Source organism: Scomber scombrus, chromosome 13 (genome assembly GCF_963691925.1).
Source record: "Scomber scombrus chromosome 13, fScoSco1.1, whole genome shotgun sequence".
Lineage (NCBI taxonomy): Eukaryota > Metazoa > Chordata > Actinopteri > Scombriformes > Scombridae > Scomber > Scomber scombrus.
This window is the reverse complement of record NC_084982.1, coordinates 10,678,053-10,703,036: the sequence shown is the minus strand read 5'-3', so window position 1 is coordinate 10,703,036 and position 24,984 is coordinate 10,678,053. Positions and strand designations below refer to the sequence as shown.

The following is a 24,984-nucleotide window of genomic DNA, read 5'->3' as shown; positions in this document are numbered from 1 at the left end:
AACTCAGACGATGAGCTCTTGAGTAGCTACAAGTACACAGTAAGACATATTTTATCAGTGTTGTAAACGTGATAAACATGTGATGATCAGGGATGTAAATGTCCATAAATGATCAGGGACAGCTGCACATTATTGTGAGCTCCAGACTCCATCACTCCACATTCAGCTGTTGCCAAAACATTATTATTTACTAATGTTTAAATAAAAAGACATAGACTTCCATTGAATTTTACGTCAGCCACTGCATTTAAATTCTACATTTAAATTTCAAAATGCTCAGTTTGACATGTTGACCAAACATGCACCCTCTCTTAATTATGACATACAATTTTTATGACATGTATAATTTATGAGTTATAAACTCAAAGAAGTCAATGAAGCCCCATTCACTCCTATTCTCTTTATAATACAGCAAGATACAGTAGAAACTTCAATTCTGAAATGTCTTAATGTTCAGTATGACTTGCTGATCAAACATGTATACTTCGATAATGATGATATGTATAGTTTATGAGTTATAAAAACACATGGCAGTCAATGAAGCCTAGTCCACTCCCATTCTTTGTATGGGCTTTATTGACTTAACTCATGATTACAACCCTCATAGTTTGACATATGACATTGACATTAAGCCAGATGAACTGTTTTCATTTCCAGTGTGTTAATAACAGGCATAATTTACAGTAGAAACTTAATGCAAGTTTAAAAATATTTACCTCAGCATGCAAATGAACTGTGATGGACCACATTACTTTAGAAAATTATACTTTGAGTTTATGAGTTGGATTGCAGACATATAGCTGCATTCAAATACAAATATAAGTTAACCAAATTGACCACTTCAAACGCATATAATACCAAACTACTGCTAAACACATCAATACAAAATAAAACTATTCAGCTAGTCAGCTGACAGAGGCTACATGCATTTTCTTCAGAAAATGCTCCTTTTTAAAGTTATTTTTTAATGTTTTATTTTGTATTAACTTAATAACACAACTTTAATATATCTATGTTTAGTTACAAACTTCATAATTATGACATTCTGTGAGTATTATTGTATCTTTTATCATTACTGACTTATCACCTGTTATTCTGCCATTAAAATTATAGAGATATTAATTAAGTACATGTGATCTATCTGTGCAAGTGCATTAGTTTAGCAGCATCATTAATGTTAATTGGTGTGGCAGTGTACAGTCTCTCTCTGCAGACCAGGCCCATAGCGCCGCCCAGTGGAGAAACGAGGCGCTACTTCCACCTGAGCAGTATTACGTCTCGATGTGTCAGAGGGAGTCAGGGCGAGTCTTGACTGCAGACATCGACGAGTATGCGACCAGGAGGCGCATCAGTATGACAAGAAACCTTCGCATTTTTCTGAACGGTATGGATTATTTATCTTCTCATTTGACATCTCATCATCTCACACGGTTTGTCGAGGGTGTTTGCTCACAGGGATAGATGCTGCCTTAAGGAGAGAGCACCACCTCGCAGCAGGATCAGAATGAGACATGTTTACTGCAAGAGCAAGATCTCAAATGTAGATTTAGCTGTTTTGTTTTTATACATGGCCTTGCTGATTTTAATTGTGCCTGCCGCTTCATCATGCAGCACCAGGCAGCATCAGCAGATAATATGACGTAATATTTGTTATTGTCCGAGTGTCAGCGATTAAGGAAAAAAAAGAAAAAAAACATGTATCCACGCTCAGCTGTAATGACAATATTATTGGCCAGTGCTGCCATAAATAGATTTTTCATTGGGCTGCGTCCATTCATCTCCATGCACCCTGCCTTGTGAACAGACAGGATGACACCCTGTTTCACGCGTGTTTATAAAAGGCAATCGGAGCATTGAAATAGGATTATGGGGAAAAATGCTACATATTTGTTCTAATATATAGTCTATTACATCTACTACCGGATGTGTTGCTTATGATGTCACGCCAGAGCAGGCCTCCCAGATGCTGCCAACACAGCGTACAGGATTAGATTTGATCTGTTGAGTCACAGTTTTTACTCTTTTCATAACAGAAAGAACTAAATTACACTGTTCCTCTTTGATTCACCCACAGCTGTCTCCTCTTTCTGTGCCTGCTCCCAGTCTGTGTGAGCTTGTGTGCGTTTTTGATTAATATTTTTTGAGAAAAATGCATTGGAGACGTGAACCCTTCCATCTGCATGGGGTTGTTAGCTCTGAATGTCCCTCCTGTGTGTTTGTGTCTGACCCTGTAGCAGTTCTTCTCAACATCATCAAAGGTTTCTTTCACGTGCTCTGTCTCTCTGCTGTCTGGGTAACAAACACTTCTTTATTCATGATGTTACTACATTTGTGTGTGTCTCCTCTTGGGAATTAACTCCTTTGCATATTCTCTGCTTGTTTGATCAATCTGATCAGAAAGCAATTAATGGATCAGTCTCAGTGGATTGAGCCAGTTGTCCGGCCAGCCATGTGAACCACGTGTCCATGGTTACCACAGACACTCCTACATCAAGTAGACAACTGTAGATCAGACTCAAGGGACAGCCGATTGGCATAGCTCAGCTCTGGACTGTAACGGGATCGATAAGCGTAAATTGAGAAGAACATCAGGGTTACAGGGGGACACAGGAAAAGGAGATGGCTGGAGCAAAAAAAGAAAAGGAACAGGTTGATGACAGAGCAAATGCAGGGAGAGAGATAAACAGAGAAGAGTTGGAGAAAAGAAATAAGATGACTGAGAGAGAGGCACTGCAGTGCAGCCGGTGCTGACAGCATCTGCAGGGGGCCAGCTGTGTGCCGCCAGCCTGACTAACTGGGTCATTTTTGTCTCCAGAGGACCACCTGAATCCTCTCTACTTCTACACAACACTTCATGTGCTTTCTCTCTGGGTGTTCCCCATATTATCCTCACTGTCTCTTAAAGCTGGAAAACCAGAACATGTTCTCCACTGACCTACCTGCACGATTGATGTCAGAGGTCACCTACAGACCTGCAGCTGTGGAGCTTGTTGGGGTTCAGCTTCTTGCTCAGCAGTATTTCATCAGTGTGGCTGCTTGCTGTTATAGGACTTGAACGCAGGAATCTCTAGCAACTAGCCACACTGTTGACAATTTGAAAAGAAGACCACATTTCCATTATTCTCCCAAGTAGTCCTGAAACACTTTGCTAATCTACATGTCGATCAACAGAAGATTAATTGGCTAAAAACTATTAAACTATTTTGATAATCAAGTCATCGCTCTTCAAGCTAGAATTCCAATTATTCTCTGCTCCAGCTTCCAATTGTGAATATTTTTATACAATACTTTGAATATGTTGGTGTTTTTGATTGTTGGTTGGACTTGGACTTTTTCACAATATTCTTGCATTTAGACCAACAGATCACATGATTAATCAAGTAATTAATTGGTACATTAATTTATAATATGTTGATACAACTGCAACTAACATTTATCTGTCAGTTATTTTCATGTGCAGTCATTCATTCTATAAAAAGCCCATCACAATTTCCTAAAGGTATGTTATCAAATTAATTGTTTTTTGTCAGTCTCTAAAATCAAAACATTTACAGAGACGCAAAACCAAGAAGAGCAGCAAATTCTCACATTTGAGAAGCTGACACCAGAGGCCGTTTGGCTTTTTTGATTGATTAATGACTTTATACTTTATACTGTTTTTTTAAAGAAAAATTGTTATAACTACGTTTTTTGTCCTCAGATTAATCAGTGAATCGACAAATCATTCTCACTCTGCTGTAGGGAGCTTTGTGTTTCCCTTCAAGCTAGCTGATGATTGTTGGACAGATGTAATGCTGATGATGATGATCCGTAGCCGCCTGTGGTTTTGTATTAGATCCACTGTAGGTTTCCTAGAGAGCTTCCCACAGTGCCCCAGGCAATGGAGATGACAGCATGTTAAAAGACAGTTCCCACTGACAATGAACTCCCGCACAGCCTAATGAGCCAGAGCATCCATGCTGTATTTTGTCATCTGATCTCCGATGAAGTTGCCAAAACAGAGATTAAACTGGCAAAGAGCATCACAATCGCACTCTGAATAGTGTGTGTGTGTGTGTGTGTGTGTGTGTGTGTGTGTAAGTATATACATGAGTGTTGTGTGACGTCAAATACAGATTCACGTTTAAAAATAGACCGCCATCACAGAGGTCTTACACATGAATGCACAGTGGCAAACACACATAGTTGCTCTCTGTGAGTGTGGAATCAAATAAACAGCCATACAAAAGAAACACAAACTCTCCCAGCACCAGATATTCCTGGTGTGTGTAATTCATTTCACTCTGAGCAAGTAGATAATTGTTGTAGCACACACATGCATGAGAAAGAGGAAATGTTAACTGAGTCTGACATGCCACAGGAAATGTAAACATTTACCTCCTGGGGCGATCTGAAGCAGCCTTCAGCTCAGGTTAGTCATCAGACTACTTGCTCCATGCTTTTCCTTTCCCCTTAACCTTTCACGTTTTCTACACACACCGTTTTTCTCTATTCCTATTTGTGCCTCTGTGTCTGTCCTCCACTGACAGTTTTGTTGCTCATATTTATCTTCAGTTGTGTGTTGCAGCTGAATCAACCCACTCATTGCATAGTACAGTTATTACATCAGTGCCTCCATGTAGGAGCCACTTTGTGACATTTGAACTCATCTTTGTGCTCGTGTGCGACGTTAATGAAATGTTTATCTTCTATTCCCCTGACTGAATCATGTTATATTTAAAAGCTTTTTCTATTCCTCTTTCACATCCCTTCCTCTCCAAGTTTTCAATAATAGGCATGCTGTGGTCTGCACTGATACTGAGCAAAACACCTGAAAGTTAAAAATGAAAATAAGTATGGCCTCTGATGAAACAGAATTATATATAGAAAAGAGTTAGAAACATTTACTCTGACACAAACCGATATTTAAAAGACATCTATAACAATTAAAAAAGACGTGTAGAAATGACAAAATGGGACATGGAGGGGTGAAGTCCTAGCAGTCCTAGCAATCCTAGCAGTTTGTCTCTGCATGTTAGTGCAAAAAAGAGGAGTTAGATGAAGCCAAAGGTGATTGAAGAGGACAGACACACAGCTAGGAAATGTTGGCAACTTGGCACAGCCTTAGTTTTTTTATCCCTCTCTCATAATTACACACAGCTGCAGCATCAGCTAGGTTACAAAATAAGCAGCCCTGTACTGTATGCTGTGAGTTTTGCTTGATCAGCCCTGTCTTCACAAAATGAGTATTGGACATGACAGATGGTTGTCTTGGTTGCAATATGCGTAATACCAGAAGTAGGCCTACTCATTGTACATGGTGGAATAATTATTGCTGAGATAATAATAGTTATTTAAAGCCCAAGAGTGTGATTAAAGTGATAGTGTAAGTGTGTTACCGGATTGCAATAAACAAGGCATTGTTTGTATTGATTAAAATAAAAGAAACAGATTTGTTTTTACTGTTAAGCATTTTCAGTCAGTTTTACAGCAGCACATCTTAATAAGCCAGAATACGATCATGTTTGGTATTTAATTCACAGCTCAGAGAGGATTAGGGTTAGGGTGATTTTGGTGGCCCCTCATCTTTTCATATTGTACCACGGGCAGGTTGAAACATCCTTTCTAACAACGCTGGTCCATGACTAGTTACCTCTTAAAGTAATGCAGATTCCCATGAAATCCACAGTTTATATTAATGGACTGCAGATGATGAACACTAAATGCACGTTTTTGTTTTCTGAACTCTCACCTGGCCAAAATGTCTACTTATGCTAAATAAATCTAAATATCATGCTCCTCAGGAGATTAATCTTCATTCCATAGTGACCTATATGTTATTGTTCTGTCCAACACTTGGTCATTGTTTGTGTTTTATATAAGACATGCTAGAGGAACTTTACTTTTGAAAACAATAAAATAAAATACTGAATTACAAATTGAATTATAGTGTCCTAGAAGCTACCTTTGAAATACCTTATGAATCATGGTGCCTTTCCACAGTATAGTAGTGTTTTTGGCCTTGACTGCCTGATCTTTATGATCTAGCAGTATTCAATAAAAGTCAAATTGGAGCATTAAGTGCATTATCTACTGTATCTGTCTGTGTATATCTGCTTAACACTAGTCTGTCTGAAAGCAAAAAACACCAGAGAAGCAAAAATAGCATTTGGAGATTGCAGGTGCAGATTTCATCTCCTACAGCTGTGTGAAAAGTGACACACCCCCCCCCCCCCCCCCCCCCCCATCTTCCCACTGTGTATATTAGCACATTAACATCCTCTCATATGCTGTTCATCTTACAATGGAGCATCATGGTAAACACTTAAACAGCCAGCTTACATTAGTTATTCCTTGTATTCACTGTAATGTCATGCTGAGTATTTGTGCAGCAGCAACCTTTGTGTAACTAATTAGAAGCAGTTTTCTAATTTTGTCTTATTTTACTGAGCTCAGCTGCCATCTCAATGAAAGGATGACATCAGTATCAAAGATTTAAAGATGTCCAGTCTGCCTCAGCTGTTTCCATGGAGACAACTCATTATCACTTTGTTGTTTCCATCTGTTTCCATTCCAGGTTCATCAGCAACCACTGTGTGACTGCTGAGATCAACAGTCAAGGGAAAAGTGCAAACATCTCATAGAATCGACGTGACAGACAAGTTTTGATTTTGCGTCAGGTTGACGTTGTTCCGCTCTTCAGCATCTTTATTCTCAAATCAATCCTCAGCCCCGACGTGAACCTGCCATGTCTGGGAAGGAGCGCAGCCCCCGCCATCGGCCATGGTCTGTCTACCGGGCCAACACATTTGATCTCTCAGCTGAGATGATGGGGTTGGCATTGTCAGGTAACTAAGTAACTGCTACCATGGTAACCTCTACGCCTCTATGCACTTGAAATAGCAGGGCATTAAAAAAGTCCTTTCCTCCTCTTTTTTCTGTACTGCAGGCAACAGTCAGGATCCAGATGAGCCTGTGCTAGAGTTCAGTGTGGGTAAGTTCAGGAAGAAGTTAGCTGGCTGTGTGTGTCTTTCCACTGTGTACAATGTTTATTGACGGAGCTCCTTCCAATTATGCTAAGAGGCCAAATGAATCCATTGAAAGAGAAGGTGGAAACCTGAAATTTAAATTTTATATGGTGTTTTTAGATGGTTGACAAAAAATGACAACACCACATGAATGAGCCACATTGTTGCAAACGGTTACATGTTCTTTCATTACTATGAACATGGGCACTATTTTGAATCAATTCCACAAACGCCTGTTGCAGTAAAAACTCACCAGTGCACCAAATGTGTATTAGTTAACAGCTGAAAATAGTCCCCCCAAAAAAACAATATTTACACCTGTTTGAGTTATATTTCTTAAAAACTACAGTGCACAGATGTTTTAGGAAAATACTGAGAACTTTTTAAGACGAAAATTCTATTTGTGAGTATGAACAAATGGGCTTGGTTCTGAGAGTCACAGTAGGTTAAGGAAATCAGAGAATATTGAGATACAAAATATAACAGATTGTCACTTTTGCTGTTGTTGTAGTAAATGTTGACCAAAAAAAATAGAACACCAACCTTATTTACTGAAACTAACTAATCAATATTTTAAATATTATAAATAAAAAATGTGGCTGTAACTAACAATTATTTTCTTTATTCATTAATCTGTCAATCATTTTCTGTTTATCAATTAATCAGCACTTCAAAATCTGCAGATATTCAGTTTATTATGAAAAATAACAGCTTCAAATCCTTGCATATGAGAAGTTACAATCAGCACAATTTATTTTATCATTTCGATTATCAAAATTGCGCCTTAAGGGATGATGCATTGACACTGTAATTGTGTTTTAGTCTTTTAACACTGATCTGATTTGGATGAAACACAGAAGGCAGATGGGTCTTGTTAGGAACTGACTGAAGGAGTAATTACATTGTCTATGTGGAACGACATGTTTAATTTGTACCCACTGTTCAACCCAAAAGCATTACTGTAACAACTGCTGATCATCAAGCACTAACAACTTAAAAAACACTCTATGACATTCCTCCCATTACCGAGGATTAGTGACCATCCCACATGAAATCCCACATCTTGTAATCTCTTCTTGTGTCTATATGATGCTGCAGCCTGCAGTGAGCTGGTTACTCCCACATTAGACCGTAAGCCAACCAGCTTTGTGGCTGTCAGCTGCACCACTCCGCCACAGGCCTTCTGGACCAAGCATGCTCAAACTGAAATCATAGAGGTACATCACTGTTTTCTTGCTTGCATTCCTCCTTCCTGCCTGCTGTTGGAGACTTCAAACCCATTTCAACTCTCTTCATGTCTGTCTGTCTCTAGGGGACCAGTAACCCTATCTTCCTGAGTAGTATAGCATTCTTTCAGGACTCTCTGATCACCCAGCAGACTCAGGTCAAGCTTTCTGTCTACGATGTGAAGGATCGTTCCCAAGGCACGGTAAGCTTCACCACAAGAATAACTTTTTACAAAACCACTGGACTTCAAATTTCCTGTCAGGAAGTGAATAAAGATCTTACGTTCTTATCTATTTTAAACCCTCCGTAGCCTATATCTCAATGAAATCCTCAAAATCCTGTGTGTGTGTGTGTGTGTGTGTGTGTGTGTGTGTGTGGGTGTGTGTGTGTGTGTGTGTGTGTGTGTGTCTGTGTGTGTGTGTGTGTGTGTGTGTGTATTCATGTGGACAGATGTACATGCTTGGTTGGGCCATGTTTTCTGTGAAAGAGCTACTGCAGGACAAACACCACAGACTGCACCTGACTCTCAGGTAACAGACACAGCACACAGTGCCTTTACTGTCTATGACAAACCTGAGAGCCACTTCTATATTTGTGTTCTGGGATGTTGAATTTGTTGTGTTGATGTTGATGTCAGGTCAGCAGAGAATGAGCGCGTGGGGAACATCACCGTCATTGCTTGGCAGATAGAGGAGAAGCGTGAGCAGAGAGCTCCTGTTGCAAGATTACAGAGAGGAGACACCGTTAATGGAAGGGTGAGTCTATTAAGAGACTTCCCATTTTAATTATTCAGACTAGACATACTTTAACTTCCCAACTGTTTTTTTCATGGAAGTATAGTTAGGTTCCTAATGCTATTCATACTGTTGTACTTAGTATCTCTGCCCACAACCTACTGGTATTTCTGGCTGTATTGTTTGAATGAGCCCAATCGTTACAGATCAGTAAGTGGGGAAATTAAACATTTGAATGTCAGACTGATTTTTTTTAGGCAAACTTAATTGTGTTTTTGTGTTTGTGTGTCAGATGGTTCTGCCTGTTGATGAAAGTCTCACTGAATCCGTGAGCATCAAATCCAAGTCTTCATCTCTGTGTAAAGACCCACTGCTGAAGGCTGGTGAGTGTGTGTCTGTCTGAACTAATTAACCTGTGACAGTTGTTGTGTGGATTGATAGCTATGTCATGGTGATATGTATATTATAACAACTGTGATAATATGTTTCAATGTGCTTCAGTGTTTGGAGGCGTCATGTCGCGGACATATCGTTTTCCCACCACGGATGGCAACCACCTGCGGGTCCTGGAGCAGATGGCAGAGAGCGTGCTTTCCCTGCACATCCCTCGACAGTTTGTCAAACTGCTGCTGGAGGAAGACGCTGTCAGGTAACATCTAAGCTTGTCTTGATATTATTTAATGGATGCACCTGGTTGTACAGTAGGTGCAGCAGCAGGTGCAAAGCAATGGCAACGTTTTGGCCACAGAACCAAAATAGCAAAAATATGTCCCTATCCAAATACTTGTGAACTGCACTGTATATGTACCTACTTTTATCCTGTGCTGTCAGAGGTATCTTTAGTAGTCTACAGGCACGTAATGGCTATTCATATTAAGTGTTACTACTCCCATTGCTGTCATTCTGACTAATAGTTTCCTGTAATGTTGGTGATCGGAGGAGCTGGAAATGCTCAGCTGTTTATATAGCTGTTATTTGTTTCAAAGGTATTAAAGACATGATATGTAACTTTTCTGCATTAAAATGTCTAGGCAGCAGAAATGACATACTGTATGACAGTTTATCAACTGGACGTCTTGATTGTAAATGCACTGTGTTGCACAGGGTATGTGAGCTGGAGGAGCTGGGCGAGCTGTCTCCATGTTGGGAGAACCTCAGGAGACAGATCATCACTCAATACCAGACCATCATCCTCACCTACCAGGAGACCATCAGTGACCTGCACGAATACAAAGGTATATTTGTAACATTTTAAAAGGGACACTTCACCAATTTAAAATGTGTAATTAAATGTACTACTCACGTGTGGATCTACTCAGCTTGTCAAAACAAGTCTCTTAGTGAGAGCTTTCTAAAGTATTTTATTTGAGTCTACAAATTCTGAGTGAGAAACATATACTCTAGATAGTGCCCTCAAAAAGTCACACAAAAGAATGAAAAAGCAATCCCACAATGCAATTCATGAAATTTTATAGACGCAAAAATCATAGTCACGCAAGACAACGGCAGTCAGAGATTACACAAAATGATCCATAAGTGTCTAAATCTCAATTTACCGCTCACTATAGAGAAAACTATTAAGTGTTTATTATAAGGGGACTAAATGAGTGAATGAGTGAATGATTTCGGACACATCCTCTGTCTAACATTATGTATGATTTTGTATATTCATATTTTGATGTAAAATATCACATTAGGACTTAATTTCCCTCCTATATACCAATAGTGATAATCTATTCCATTCTATTTCCTCCTTCTCAGGTCCCTCATTTAAGTCGAGTACATTGAAAGCCGAGAGGAAGTTGGAATTTATTCCTACTAACCTGCACATCCAGAGGATGAGAGTACAGGGAGAATCTGGTTATGGTGGGTTTTTGTGCATATAAATTTGTAATGTGATTTTAAAGTTTTAATAATACAGTTTATTTAGTTTATCTTATTTTCCTCTATTTATTATTGTTCTCTGTTCTCCAATCAGACCGGACATATGATGTTGTGACTATTGGCGCTCCTGCAGCACACCATCAAGGCTTTAAAGGCTGTGGCCTCCGAAAACTGCTGCACAAGCTCGAAGAAGCCAGAAAACAGTGAGTAGAGCAAAGCAGAAATTGCAGGATTCTGGTGCTACAAGATTCATGGTAGTGTTTGATTTTCATAAGCGATTAACAGATTTTCTCTTCATTGTTTTTTTTTTTTTTTGCTTTACTCTATCAGCACTTATGAGGAGGAGAGGTGAGGGTATCTGAAGTGTATTACAAGTTGTTTGCTTTTGTGTTTTTGTCTTTCCTGTATACACCACGCTTGTACCACAATTAATGTCCCCTCTTTAATTTTCTTTGTCTTTCACACACTGCACTGCACACCCAAAGCTCTGCCGGCTCTGGACCTAAAGGAATGGTGTACCAGCCTCAGGATGTCGTTAAAGCGAAGGAGCTAATTGGTCAAATTAATACTCTGAAGACACAAGTGTGTTACTACGCAGAACGTCTGTCCCGAGCTGCCAAGGATCGCTCAGCTAATGCTTTGGAGAGAACGCTGGCCATCCTTACAGAGAAAGTAAGACTTTGCTAGGAGGAACAGAGAGATCTTTGATGTATTATCAATTCACTTCTGTGTTGTGGTTTCTTCTCTGCTTTCTACACCAACTCTGTTGCCTCAAGTTTTTATCTCGACTCGGGTCAAGTAGAGTAAAACAGGTCCTGTAGGAATCCATAAAACAATATATTTTCCCTCCCTTAAAATAGTGTTTACTGACAACATTGTGTGACACAAACAAATTGAATTAAATTAAATCAACTATTGTATTTCATTATGTGAAAAATATTTTTACTATGTGGAAAACAAATTGACATTGTACACTGGCAAAAAAAGCTTCACCTTATGCTCACACTATAACTCATTTCTACCTCTCTTATCCATCTCTCTCTGTCCGACCCCCACTCCCTCCTGCAGACTCGCCAGTTGGTGACAGTGTGCGATTCCAAGCTGCTGTCCTCAGCCATTCTCGCCCTGGCAGCCGCCCGCCCAGAGTTCACTCAGCAAGGCACCCCGTCCCCATCCTCTTCCTCCCTTTCACCATCCTCTCGCTCCCCATCCCGCTCACCCTCCCGTCATCCGACCTCCCCATCTCGTGCTGCCACCTCGCCCTCTCGCTATGCAACTCCTCCAGAGGGCAGCGAGGCGAGCAAAAGCAAGCGCGCCTCCTTGCAGGCAGATTTGCACGAGGAGGAGTGGGTAAGTCCATCTGCCTCTTAAATGTCTGTGCTCAAGTGTGTTTTTTTATGTTAACCTAAATTGCACTCTGTGTTTATGTGCAGGAGAAGGTCTGGCTAAATGTTGATAAGAGCCTTGAGTGTGTGATCCAGAGGGTGGACAGGCTGCTGCAGCGAGACAAACTCCAGAGTGACAGCAGCTCTGAGGACGTCTTCCTGCTCGCCAACGAGGACCCCAAAAACACAAAGAAAGGTACAGACACCCACAAACAAGGGGGATTTGTGCTGTCTGGTTTGTGAATGAGGCACAGTCATACACCAGTGTATTGATCAATCTTACTGCTGATTGCAAAGATCAGCACGTTAGTATGAATGTGTGACCTCACCATCCTCACATCATCCTCTGTTATCATCACCATCCTCGTATGCACCACAAAATCATCAACCATCATCATCTTTCTCTCACCAAACTCCCGCATGCCTTTCATGTCCTGTTGATCTCATCATCTGTAGGTTCTTTCTATTAATCACTTCAAACTGCTTCAGTGTTGTTGGATGTTAGAAATCTACATAATTATGTTAAGAGGAAGAATTTTGTCTTAATTTGTATCTCTTTACTTTCTCTCACTCATAGATACCAGTCCAGAGGTAGAAAAGACATCCCCAGGTAAGAATTTAATCAAGAATACAGCATCAAAGTCCAATAAACCCAGCTCTGGTGAAAATATTACTCTAAACACATGAATGAGACAGGTGAGACTATCTAAAACAAAAGATTAGTCGCTGAGAGGCTAAGTAGGGGAGGCTAACTTGTCCAGCACACTGGTTGTCAAAGAATCACAGATCTAAAGGGCTGAATTTTGTAGTTTTATTACAGGTAAAAACATAGTGTTGTGAAAGCAAAAGTATGAAAACAGCATCCAAATGGCATATGAACCACAGTCAGCAAAAAAGGAAGATGCCCCATTGACCCCCTCTATTCATTCACAAAACTAACAGATGATAAGCTTATTGCTATCGCTACCAACACCATGTGACTCAAATTACCATATGTGACCGAAAAAGGTGTTCATCAATAACATGGACTATACCTGGCTCCTACATGTGATCGCAAACCCATGTAGGATTGCTTGATATCATCACAAGTACAAAAGAAAGTTCTGTGTTTGTTATGTTGATGTATTTGAAATTTACAAAATACTATCTTCATTACTATTTCCAAATAATCCACTGCATAAAACATAATGCCAGGTATGCAAACCATTATGCAATTTGACAACTCTCTTATGTTGGATCACAAGAATTTTCATCGCTGTACAACTGCTGAGACATTATGTGTGTTTAAGCTGTGTGCTGTGTCTGCAGGTGAGTGGAGCGATGCTCTGTATCCTCTTCTCACCACACTGACGGACTGTGCGACCCTGATGAGTGATAAAGCCAAGAAGGCCATGGTGTTTCTGCTGATGCAGGACAACGCCCCCACCATCGCCATGAGCCTCACCCTGCAGTACCGCCGCGATGTTGTCTTCTGCCAGACGGTCAGTCAGCCTCTGCTAGCCAATCCCTCAGCCATCCTGTCTGTCAACACATAGACTGAACTAATAAACATGTAGCTTTGGATATTTCCTTGTCATTACACACTGCTTGATTGCATTAAAAACATGACAACTCATGGCTGTATTGATACAATTTGCCTTCTGACAGCTGACGGCTCTGATCTGCGGCTTCACTATCAAGCTGAGGAACTGTCTTTGTGACCCAGGCTTTCTCAGGCAGCTACACACCATTGGCTTACTGGTGCAATATGAAGGCCTCCTCAGCACCTACGGTAACTTGTGTGTGTAAATGTGTAGGAGTGTTTGTGTGCTTGGTCAGAAATGTATCATCAGAGGAAAAATATAAAACCCTCACAAACAATATACCTTCACCATTCATTTGAATGAATAGGTATGTCCAAACTTTTGACTGATACTGTAATTGTCACTCATCCCTCATCCCATGGACGATGCTGTTACATTAACATTTAATGAATGACAACATAGTAAAAAACTGTCTTCATAAGAGAAGTTACACCTGCTGACAAATACTGTACATTAACTAACTTTCAAAAAGTCCATAATATCTGCTTACGACTACATTATAGTGTATTATAAACAATTCATTAAATGTTTATATACTTATTGTAAATACTATAGATGGTGTCCTATAGAGAGACATAAAGTAAAGTGTAACCATCCTTTCTAATGATACAATATATATTGTAAAAATATTTTTTTTAAATCAAAATAATAGTGATTGACAGTAATTCCCATTGACTGATGGTAGACATGATTTTGTAAGAATATCTGCCTGGGAATATTGTGGTTTTCTAGATTGAAAAATCTGCAAAATTTCAAGTGATCACCCAATTGTGAAAACGTAAATGTATGGTGCTGCTGGATTGGTATTCCAAGAAAAAAATGGCAATGATGGTCAGTGTAGCTATAAGCATGTGTCACCGAAATTTGGTTAATTCATTTTGAATCATGAGCTCATTTCTAATACGCCACATTTGACAAAATAATTGGTAACCAATTAGTAAAATGGTATGATATGAACAAAAACGAACTGAAAGCTTTTTCTCATGAAAATATTTAGTATACCAAATTTGTTGAAGATTGGATGAAACTTGGAAAGAGCATTTAATTTAAAACATTGTCATAATTTGGTGCTATCTGCACCAAAACTCCACCTAGTCCATGGCCTCACTTTCCACCAAATTCCCCTGAAATATGTTGAGATATTCTGCTGACTAAAAGACAAAGAAACAAAACCATAACATCTTGGTGGAGTTAATGACGTCACTGCTTTCTGTTACTTTATGGAAACCTTTTGAGTTCTAGAGGATATTATTTCGGTGAAGTTTGCTGAATATGACCATATCATCACTGATATCTTCCTGAAGTATTATTGAACGTACCTCTGATGCCTTGTTACTTAAAGGCGAGGAGCTGGCCATGCTGGAGGACATGAGTGTCGGAGTGATGGACCTGAGAAATGTCACCTTTAAAGTTACCCAAGCAACGTCAGGTTTTGGCCCGGACATGCTGCCAGTGATCACAGGAAACAGGAACGGTTTTAACGTCAGGGTTCCAATGCCTGGGGTGATGTTTGACACGCTGCCACGGGAGATCCAGAACGGGATGCTGCTGCGTGTGCAGCCGGTCCTGTTTAATGTGGGGATCAACGAACAGCAAACACTGGCTGAGAAGTGAGTTACTGAGATTACTTCAACTTCAGCTTTACTTATATAACATTTTAAACACAACACAGTTGATCCAAAGTGCTTTACAATTCAAAGTTCTGTTTAATGGATGAAGTGATGAGAGGAAGGTCTGAAGACAAACTACTTTTTGCACTGAACCCCTGACTGCATTTTAAAACAGTTATGTGAATAAGTGAATATTTGAATATAGCTCTGGATTCACCAAAGAGCAGTCTGCAGAGGATGTCCTTTAGAGCAATAAAAGCTCATTTAACTACAGCAGCAGTGAACACTGTCATGAAAGATTGCTGCTCTAAAATTATATATATATGTGTTCAGATTTGGAGACACGTCGTTGCAGGAAGTGATCAACATGGAGAGCTTGACTCGCCTCAGCTCGTACTACGACCAGTTTAAAGAGGTCCTGCCAGAAGACTGTGAGTCTACATTCATACAACAAAGATCTGGAAAAATCTGTTCCTTCACATCTTCATTTTTCACTCACTTCATCATTCCTCCTCTGTTATCTCCTCAGGCCTGCCTCGCTCCCGCAGTACCACCAGTCTGCCTGAGCTGTTCAAGCTGCTGAGCCAGAATGTGAACGCCAAGAAAAACAAGAACGTGGAGATTTTGTGGCACGCAGCCGAGGTAGATTGATTTCTTCTTTATGCAGTCTTCAAAAATAAAAGCAATTTTTTTCTTTGTTCTTTATTCTTAATTTGGATCATTAGTGTCCACAAAGTCAGTTGTATTGATGTAGTCCACAAAATTGTTAATTATACTAAAGATGAGAAAATAAATTATATAACTTTACATATGAAATGGTAGCCCCCAATCTTTCTCCTCTAATTAATTCTCTGATGACTTAAGGTATGTCGCCGGATGAATGGAGTGCGTTTTACCAGCTGTAAGAGTGCCAAAGACCGCACAGCCATGTCTCTGACCCTTGAACAATGTCAGATCCTGCAGCAGGAGCATGCCCTCGCCCCACAGGTCTTCTACCAGGCCCTGGACTGCATGCGCAGGTCAGTTAATGATCATGAAAGTCATACTCACTGTGTTATTGCCCCTGCAACAAAGGATCAGAAAAGTGATATATTTGTTTAAAAAAATGCATCACTTCTGTTTCTCCTCACTTTTCACACAGCGAGGGCTGCAGGAGAGAGAACACCATGAAGAACGTGGGATGTCGTAAATACGCCTTTAACGCCCTCCAACTCAAGGCCTTCCCCAAACAATATCGCCCTCCAGAGGGGACTTACGGGAAGGTTGAGACCTAAATGGACTCCTCCACAGTATCTGCAACCAAAAGACTGAAGAGGATACTGATTATAGCACCACACAAAGAAAAATTACCATCACAAACTGGAGCAACTGTTGTTGTGCTTAATCACTGTTAAGAAGATTAATGTCGAAGTGCCAGTGCTACTGTAGGTTGTTTTATAGCAGTTTCCCCTCTCCTCTCAGTAGTACTAGAACTACACACACTTTTCACAGCCATTTCACAGCCAAAATCAGTAAAGATATGGCTCTCTGTGTTAAATTGTAGCCAATGTGCAGACCATGTCGGCTGCTGTGCCAGTAGTAGCATCTGGAGGCGTACAGAAACTCTGGATCTGAGTCATTTAAACTTTTGTCCCTAGAATAAGACGTACAAATGTGTTCTTTAGAAAGATGAAGCGACTCACTTATTTGTACTCGTCCCAGTTGCGGTTATTTGATGTTATCAGTTTGTCAATTAAAGGATAATAGCTGCTGATACAGTTTTCATATTGACGACTAATCCCATGAAATGACCAAAACCAACAATTAATTGATCTGATCTGATAAAGCTAAACTAGTACATCACAAGTGTATTAATTAGCTAGAGGATAAATAATGTTCCCATCAAAATGCACAGTTTTCTCCTGTTTGACATCTAGTAAAATATTCAGCTTTTTTAGGAAATTACTGAGCCTTTAAAAAAATGTAAGTATACATTTGTGAAATGTGGGAAAGTAGGAAAAAATGTGGATAAGTGCAACTAACACAATATGGAAGTCAGACTGTATTGAGAGAAACACATTGTTGGTCTTCTTATTGAATTTGTTGACAATAAGGAAACTATATTGGCAGTCTTATCCCTTAAGGCTACAATAGGCAATTTAAAAAAAAATGTATGATTCACTCTATTTCACCCTAATACAGATTCAAATGTGGCACATGGTCAATACTACAAGAAGTGACTAATTAAAACCTTCAGTGTGAGCCAAACAGCAGCATGTAAAATGTCCTATTGAAGCTTTAAATCCACAGTAAGCAACACAACAGATGATCAGCTTTATCAAAACAAATATCCTTGCCTGTTGAGATATTTCTCTGGACCTAAACTGCACTGTAGGATGACAGCTTTAACAGGATGTTAAAGTCAAAGCACTTATTTCTTTAACTAAGTGCTTTTAGCCTGTTGTCTGTCTCACTTGTCATTTCATCTACTTTCTCACATAAATATTCAACACCATATTACTCTGTACAACAAGCACAGGTCTTTTAGAAGTACAAAGCTGACACTACTCTCTGTGATCATCTAATGTGATTTTGAAGGTTCCTCTGGTGCTGCACTAGAAGCATTGACGGGGAACTGGTCCACACGTTATATTTTTTTAGAGGCGTCAGAAGTGGTGCGTCACATATATTTAAGTCGTTTCTGCAGGATTATAAGCAGGTATATTGGTTTGATAGTTCTTTAAACTTGGATTTGACAACACTCTGTTGAATTATGCAGGACTTTGTGATTGAAATTGGATGAAGACTTCATTATTTTAACCTGCATGAAGATTTAAAAAAAACAAAAACAACTACTGCTACATACTATTGTAAGTGTATACTATTGCAATTAGGATTACCCATGAGCACTTCATAAATGCTTTTAGACTGAAGTGAAATAATGCATATTGCATTATTATACCTTCCATCAACGATACCGCTTCTGTTGTCAGTTTACTAGCTCTCATGTACCTTACTGTACAATACTTATTTTGTACATGTTATTTTACTTACAGGTATTTATGTTGATATGGCTGGTGTCATAGTTTAGCCATTGTTATTGAGTAAGTTATTACCAGTTATACATGCACACAGGTTGAACAGGGGAGTCTGGGAGATGCCTGCACCCCCACAGAGGTATGACCTGAAAATGGATCATGAATAAAGGCTAATGAATGCCAAACGAGCATCCCAGGGAGTTATTAGGAGTTACCTCGTGGTTCATGAATTATCAATAAAAATGAACAAATGTAAGTTTCATTCACATTTTAATAACCTGAGATGGAGTTTCAATTCTGCAATTACACTTTGATGACATATTCAGTTTTCATTCATTAGAATTATAAGTGTGGGGAAACATCTGAAACTGTATTTAGACCACTGTGTAGAACATTTATAGAAAAAAACTGAACAGTTAAATATTCACTGGCTGTTTAATGTCTAACACCTCTCTCTCTCTCTCTCTCTCTCTCTCTCTCTCTCTCTCTCTCTCTCTCTCTCTCTCTCTCTCTCTCTCTCTCTCTCTCTCTCTCTCTCTCTCTCTCTCTCTCTCTCTCTCTCTTTCTCTCTCTCTCTCTCATGAAACTGAGTTTCTGAGTTACTGATAATCCAGTGACTCGGTTAAGCAGTTTTTGTAGCTTTAAAAAAAAAAAAATTAGGCTGTTATTAAGAGAAGGCAGAACTCTTGGCAAGTACATTTGTGAAGGCCCACAGTTCAGAAAACTAACCAGCATTTTTTGATGTAGAAAAAGCAAATGATATGCTATGGAAGGAAGGACTACCCATTAAACTTGAGAAGTCGGGTGTAGGAGGTAAACTGTTTAATTGGGTTTTAGGGTTCATGTTAGGGAGACAAATACATGTGAGGTTAGGTGTTGAGCACTCTAATGTGTATCCCATTGAAAATGGAACTCCACAAGGGAGTGTGTGCAGCCAACATTATTAATATAATGATTCATGATATATTTGAGGAAGTGTAACACAGAGGGAAGTCATTATATGTGGCTGGTGGGGCCCTTTGATCTCATGCAATAAGCAATAAGCTTTCCAAGGTGGCATAAACAAGTTTCTGGTACTAAAGCAGGTCAGAGAGGCCCGATTTCTGGGAGTTATTTTTGATGAAAAGCCCACTTGGGGACAACATATCAGAAAAATAAAAAAGTAAATGCAAAAAGGTAAATAACTTGTTAAGATGTCTAACAGGCCAAGATTGGGGAGCAAACAGAAGATCTCTGTTAAGCATTTCGGGCCCTCATGAGATCAGTTCTTGATTATGGATGCTTAGCAGACATGTGTGCATTGGAATCAAATTTCTAGAAACTAGACATAGAGCAAACACAAGCCATTCACACATGTACTGGAGCCTTTAAAACATCCCCAGTATCTGCACTACAGGTAAGATGTCAAGTAAGATCATCAGTTTGGAAGGACATGTGGTATCGCATCCAGCAAAAGCCATCCTACACAAATGTTGGGAACACAGAAAAGTTAAATTCAGAAGTTTTGGGTGGATAGGCAATTAAAAAGCAGGGTTATCGGAGTTAAACATTAGTAAAACAGTTCCAGTGTTAGTCATACCTCCCTGGAAATTCAACACTCCAGTAATATATACACATTTACTGGAAAAAAAACAAAAATAGTCTCAATATAGAGTCTGACATTAGGGATATAGGGTAAAGGTTTTGTTACACACTCCAGTCCAGTAGTCGGCGGTAAATGCATCTGTAAGCTGCTGTAAGTCTATGGTCTGTCCTGTTGTCTGTTTATATTCACAGGAAGCTGGTTTAATCATCTGAGTTTTACATCGCAGTTGTTACCATATGGACCATATAGCAGCGGGATGTTTGAAAGCGAAACTAATCGTGCTTGATTGAGGCTATGTATTACTACAAAGTGACATTGTAGATCCCTGGATATTTACCGCTCTAATCAAGGACTTTGCCACTCGTAAAACCAGAAGGAAAACGTTGTAAAGGTAGGGATGTTATTGATTGAGTCGTGCAGTTTTCTTATGTCTTTTATATACAGTCTATGGTCTGCACCCAGAAGGATACATGCAGGCTTCACTTCAGTGTTTCAGCTCTGGTTTTGTACGGTTAATCTGCAGTCAGTAGTGATTATGGTTGATCGTTGCATGCAAATGAAGCGTGGCAGATGTTTGTGCAGGTTGGAAGGGGCAATAATTGAGTCGCGATCCAAGTGGGCGATAATATATAATAACTCTGTGCACATATTACAGCTGTCAATTTGTTAGAGCAGCAACTGCAGTGAAATATGTGGCGCTAAACTGAGCCTAATCTCAGTTTAAATTGAAAAAAAATCTGTTTGAAGTTTTAGACACATAGATTGGATCAATGAATGGACGCACTGATGGACAATCATTCTTATAATATTGGAGATTCCTATATTAATATTTCTGAGTGAGAAGGATCGAGCAGCATCACTGAATGCTGTGGAGCCACGACACACATAGTTTTGAAACATTTAAAGTCCATTTGAAGTATTTAAATCAAATCGTCAAACAGATTATTTCTGGATCAGATTGTGAGCTAAAGATAATCAATGTGTGCATTGAACTAAGTCTGACCAGCTGTTCTGGCACCAATAACTCTGAGTTTCCCATCAGCTCAGGGTTCAGGGTCAGACTCAGTTTGTTGAACCTGCTTTCAGGCACGGACCATTTATCAGATGCTTAACACTATGTACAGTGAGAGCAGTGTGTCTCGGTGGACAGAAAAGACGACAGAATAAAAGCTCTTTCCTCCTCTCAGCCCTCAGTCTGTCTGCTGGAGGTGATGATCCCACGTTTTGCAGCAACATGTCGCGTTTTCAGCAGCTCTTTAGGAAGGTGAGAAGCTGCGCAGTCCCACTCAAACTAGTCCATAAATGCAACCTTTGCTACATATTAATGTTTTATCTGTTGGCTGGCTGTTTTGACCCCTATACAAGGACTGGTTAATGATCTAACACGCTCACAGCGTAAATAATTGAGAGAAATGTGCCTTGTAACTACATTTAAACATACTCCCGTCATGAGAATTAAGTGTTCAAGATAAATGTTCCCTTTGAAGAAGTAATTTCCTATTAGTCATACACCATCTGCTCTCTCCTCTTAAGAGGAGTTTTTGGAGGGATGTTGGGTGGCATGTACACTAAACAATGGTCAAGCTTTTCACCTTTACATCTAATCATTGCATTCAATATTAGAAAAATATCCCTAAGACATACAGACACCAGAAATACACCTCTCTGTAAATACACTTTGAATATATTTAGCAAAGGACATTATTTGAGAGAGAGAGAGAGAGAGAGAGAGAGGAGAGAGAGAGAGAGAGAGAGAGAGAGAGAGAGAGAGAGAGAGAGAGAGAGAGAGAGAGAGAGAGAGAGAGAGAGAGAGAGAGAGAGAGAGAGAGAGAGAGAGAGAGAGAGAGAGAGAGAGAGAGAGAGAGAGAGAGAGAGCTGAGAAACAATGTCCCAACAGGTGGTGCATTAAGGCTTGCTCCAGTTAACTAAAACTAAGACTAAAACTAGCAGTGAAAAAATAATTCAGTTAACTGAAATTAAAATTAAAATGATAATTTAAAAAAAGAAAGAAAACTAAATAATAACTACAATGAAAACTGAATTGCAGAAAAGATCAGTTTAGGTTTCGTTTTCTCTCTCGATTTTTACTGTTCTGTTGTTTGACTTCTTGAGATAATGGGCTAGTGCAAGTAGATGGCAGCAGAGCGGATGCCTGCTTGACGTTCATTTTACCATTTTCTATAAAGTAGAAAAAGAAGTTCCAGGCAAAAAACAATACACAGCCCAATATGGGAATATTTTGACTACGATCCCGCAGTACATAAAAGTAAAGGTGCCGTGATGAAGAGTGATGGGAACATTTGTGGGATACAGCTAAAAGGGGAAAATCCCACTAATGTGAAAGTCCACCTCGGAAGCTCTCACAGAGAAGCAGGAGACATCTAAAGTAAGCTCACAGTCAGAAACACAGCAAACCTTACCTCAATGTCAGCATTATTTCATACTTATCAAGGCTTTCCTCCTAATACCTGGAAAAACTTAAACTAAAAAAAAGGAAACTGAAAAACTCATTAAAAATAAAAACTAATGAAAATTTCAAAACTATAATAACTCTGCTGCAGGGTCCAGGATGATCAAGAAGCTGCTGGTGGATGTGGACTGTGGGGTGGACGATGCTCAGGCCATCATGTTGGGACTGGCCGCCCCCAACGTGGAGATCCTGGGTATCACCTGTGTGCATGGAAACACCACAGTGGAGAACGTGTGTAAGAACACACTGCGCATTCTGCAAGCCTGCAATAAACTGGAGGTGAGTGCAGGACCTTTCTGTCCGCTGTTATTTTGTGATACTTACAAGAAGAATACTGTGAATGTTTTTGAATAACTTCAATGAGTTTGCTCAAAAGTCAAGAGTGCAGCGGCAGCCTGATATTAATTGGAATTTACTGGCACCATGTGACATGTAAGGCTGCACCTCATAAAACTGCCTAACAATGAATCGTTGTTCCTCAAACCGCATGACTCGAGGCAGGAATGGGAAAACCATTATAGATTAATTAGCTTTAGCGGACACGGCTGTGTTGGATGAAGATGTTATGTTGTTATGGTTATATAATTTTAGCACCAGGGAGTATCTTTATGCTGGTGTAGTAAATACATTTTTATTTACATATTATTTTTCCTTTGCTTTTTTTTTTACATCAGTGTTTGTGTTATATCATGATATAGTCAGTCAAGGTTTATCATCACATTGATTCAACAATATTGTACCCTCGCTATAAATGGTATGTCAAAATCTGATTTTAGACCCATTTCTATTATCTGATGATACATATCACCACATCGCCCAATTCTACATCAATGAAGCATAAATTGATAGAAATCTTTTGGAAGCTGAACGATAACAACAGCAGTACTGAATTTTCCCGTGCGGTATGTGTACATGTTTAACCTGGTGTGCTCTTTTTCTCGTGTGCAAGATTCCGGTGTTTAGAGGTGCTGCTAAACCAATTCTAGGGAACACTATTGATGCGGGACACTTCCACGGGATGGATGGACTGGGAGACGCTCCTGACCCCAATGCTCCTGGTCTAGACCTGGTTCAGAAGGAGGGCGCTGTGTCAGCTATGATCAGGATTGTCAATGAGAACCCAGGAGAGGTGAGAGATATGATGACGACGACAGTGTGTGTGTGTGTTTGTGCTGATCGCATGTCTTAAGTCTGTGTGTCTTTCCCCAGGTATCTCTGGTTGCCACGGCACCGCTCACCAACCTGGCTTTGGCTGTGAGGATGGATCCTTCTCTGCCAAGCAAACTGCGAGGGCTCTACATCATGGGAGGCAACACTGAATGTATATAAAACTTATTTTTCTTCATGCTGCGTTTTAGCAATGACCAGGAATGGTGACAGGGTGTAGAATACATAAGAAATGTAGTTGAAGAAAAACATAAAAACAGGTGGAGTTCAGCGTGTAATCAGTAGTTTTCTGTGGTATGTGTTTTTCAGCTCGAGGGAACACCACAGTGTGCGCTGAGTTCAATTTTGCAGCCGATCCAGAAGCAGCTTACATCGTACTCAACGAGTACCAGTGTCCCACCTACTTGGCCTGCTGGGAGTTTACCTGCTACAGCAAACTGTCCTGGGTAAAGCTCTATTAGACCGTAGATTCCCAAAGCTTGTTAAACCACATAATCATGCTGATAAATAAGACAAATGTTGCGGCCTCTCTGTTTACATGTCTGCTGGTTTTACAGGAGTTCTGTGATGTCTGGCTGGCGCAGGACTCACAAAAAGCTCGCTTCATGAGACAGATCATCCGCCACAGCCTTGAAGCGTCAAAAAGCGAGCGCTCGGAGAAGGAGTTTGTTGATGGCACAGGTTTCATATCCTGTGACTCATATGCCATGGCTGCCGCTGTGGACGATTCATTCATCATAGAAAGCGACCATTATCCAGTTACTGTAGAGCTGACGGGCACGCACACTAGAGGCATGATGGTAGTAGATACTTTGGACCACCTGAAGAAGACTCACAAGGCTGTCATCATGAAGAAGGTGGACTTGGGCAAGTTCGAGCAGATGATGATGGCTGCTTTGAAATAACAGCTCTGAATGTAGTGAGGAGACATGAGTGACCACAGCGTTGCTCTATTTTTCCTTCTTTCTCCCGTCCACATTTTAGGACTCAGTATGAAGATTTTCTGTTGAGTTGATCCTCTGTTAAAACTCACAAATGCTAATGTTTCTAAAATGTTTTGTGTTTTTACTTATAACATGTTTTTTTTTTACCAAGTAGACCATTGTGAAACTGCCTTCAAACTGTCAGTTTATACTGGCTAAAGGAAGAAAGACCAGCACAGGATACATTTTGTACATTGAAGTATTAACGGTTATGGAAAACTTACTACTGTATATGTAAACTTCAACTGTAGGATTGCACTATTATAAAAATCAGGAAATCTATATTATATATGATCTTATTTTTAAGTGAGATGTTTTCAAGCTAGCACCTA

At 39.8% G+C, this 24,984-nt stretch overlaps 2 protein-coding genes across 3 annotated transcripts; both read left to right on the top strand.

The window, feature by feature from the left end:
* The first annotated feature begins 6,727 nt into the window (after positions 1-6,727).
* Positions 6,728-16,704, top strand: inpp4aa (inositol polyphosphate-4-phosphatase type I Aa). Of its 2 annotated transcripts, XM_062431589.1 has the most exons (23): positions 6,728-6,827; positions 6,929-6,973; positions 8,106-8,224; positions 8,320-8,436; positions 8,685-8,764; positions 8,872-8,989; positions 9,261-9,351; positions 9,470-9,617; positions 10,073-10,203; positions 10,730-10,834; positions 10,947-11,055; positions 11,183-11,200; positions 11,338-11,524; positions 11,921-12,202; positions 12,286-12,433; positions 12,815-12,847; positions 13,546-13,718; positions 13,885-14,008; positions 15,163-15,430; positions 15,764-15,861; positions 15,960-16,072; positions 16,295-16,449; positions 16,572-16,704. In XM_062431589.1, exons 1-23 carry the CDS (start codon positions 6,728-6,730, stop codon positions 16,702-16,704), a joined length of 2,895 nt encoding a protein of 964 aa, XP_062287573.1. The 2 variants fall into 2 exon arrangements, with proteins under 2 accessions (XP_062287573.1, XP_062287574.1); XM_062431590.1 differs by lacking the exons at positions 11,183-11,200; positions 12,815-12,847 and having other exon boundaries at positions 11,921-12,077; positions 12,138-12,202.
* A 5,862-nt stretch (positions 16,705-22,566) lies between these two features.
* si:dkey-4e7.3 (uncharacterized protein LOC402865 homolog) lies at positions 22,567-24,975 on the top strand. Its single transcript, XM_062431665.1, has 5 exons — positions 22,567-22,781; positions 23,452-23,631; positions 23,712-23,823; positions 23,979-24,115; positions 24,227-24,975. The coding sequence occupies exons 1-5, from the start codon at positions 22,602-22,604 to the stop codon at positions 24,572-24,574; spliced, it is 957 nt and encodes a 318-aa protein (XP_062287649.1). The 5' UTR covers positions 22,567-22,601; the 3' UTR covers positions 24,575-24,975.
* Positions 24,976-24,984: the final 9 nt, after the last annotated feature.

Bases quoted from the DNA above. Each gene is read 5' to 3' on its own strand.
- inpp4aa (XM_062431589.1), top strand. From the start codon at position 6,728: ATGTCTGGGAAGGAGCGCAGCCCCCGCCATCGGCCATGGTCTGTCTAC. The intron at 6,974-8,105 runs GTAAGTTCAGGA...ATGATGCTGCAG, and splicing joins TGTGCTAGAGTTCAGTGTGG to CCTGCAGTGAGCTGGTTACT. The intron at 12,848-13,545 runs GTAAGAATTTAA...CTGTGTCTGCAG, and splicing joins GGTAGAAAAGACATCCCCAG to GTGAGTGGAGCGATGCTCTG.
- si:dkey-4e7.3 (XM_062431665.1), top strand. From the start codon at position 22,602: ATGATCAAGAAGCTGCTGGTGGATGTGGACTGTGGGGTGGACGATGCT. The intron at 23,824-23,978 runs GTATATAAAACT...TGTGTTTTTCAG, and splicing joins CATGGGAGGCAACACTGAAT to CTCGAGGGAACACCACAGTG. The intron at 24,116-24,226 runs GTAAAGCTCTAT...CTGGTTTTACAG, and splicing joins GCTACAGCAAACTGTCCTGG to GAGTTCTGTGATGTCTGGCT.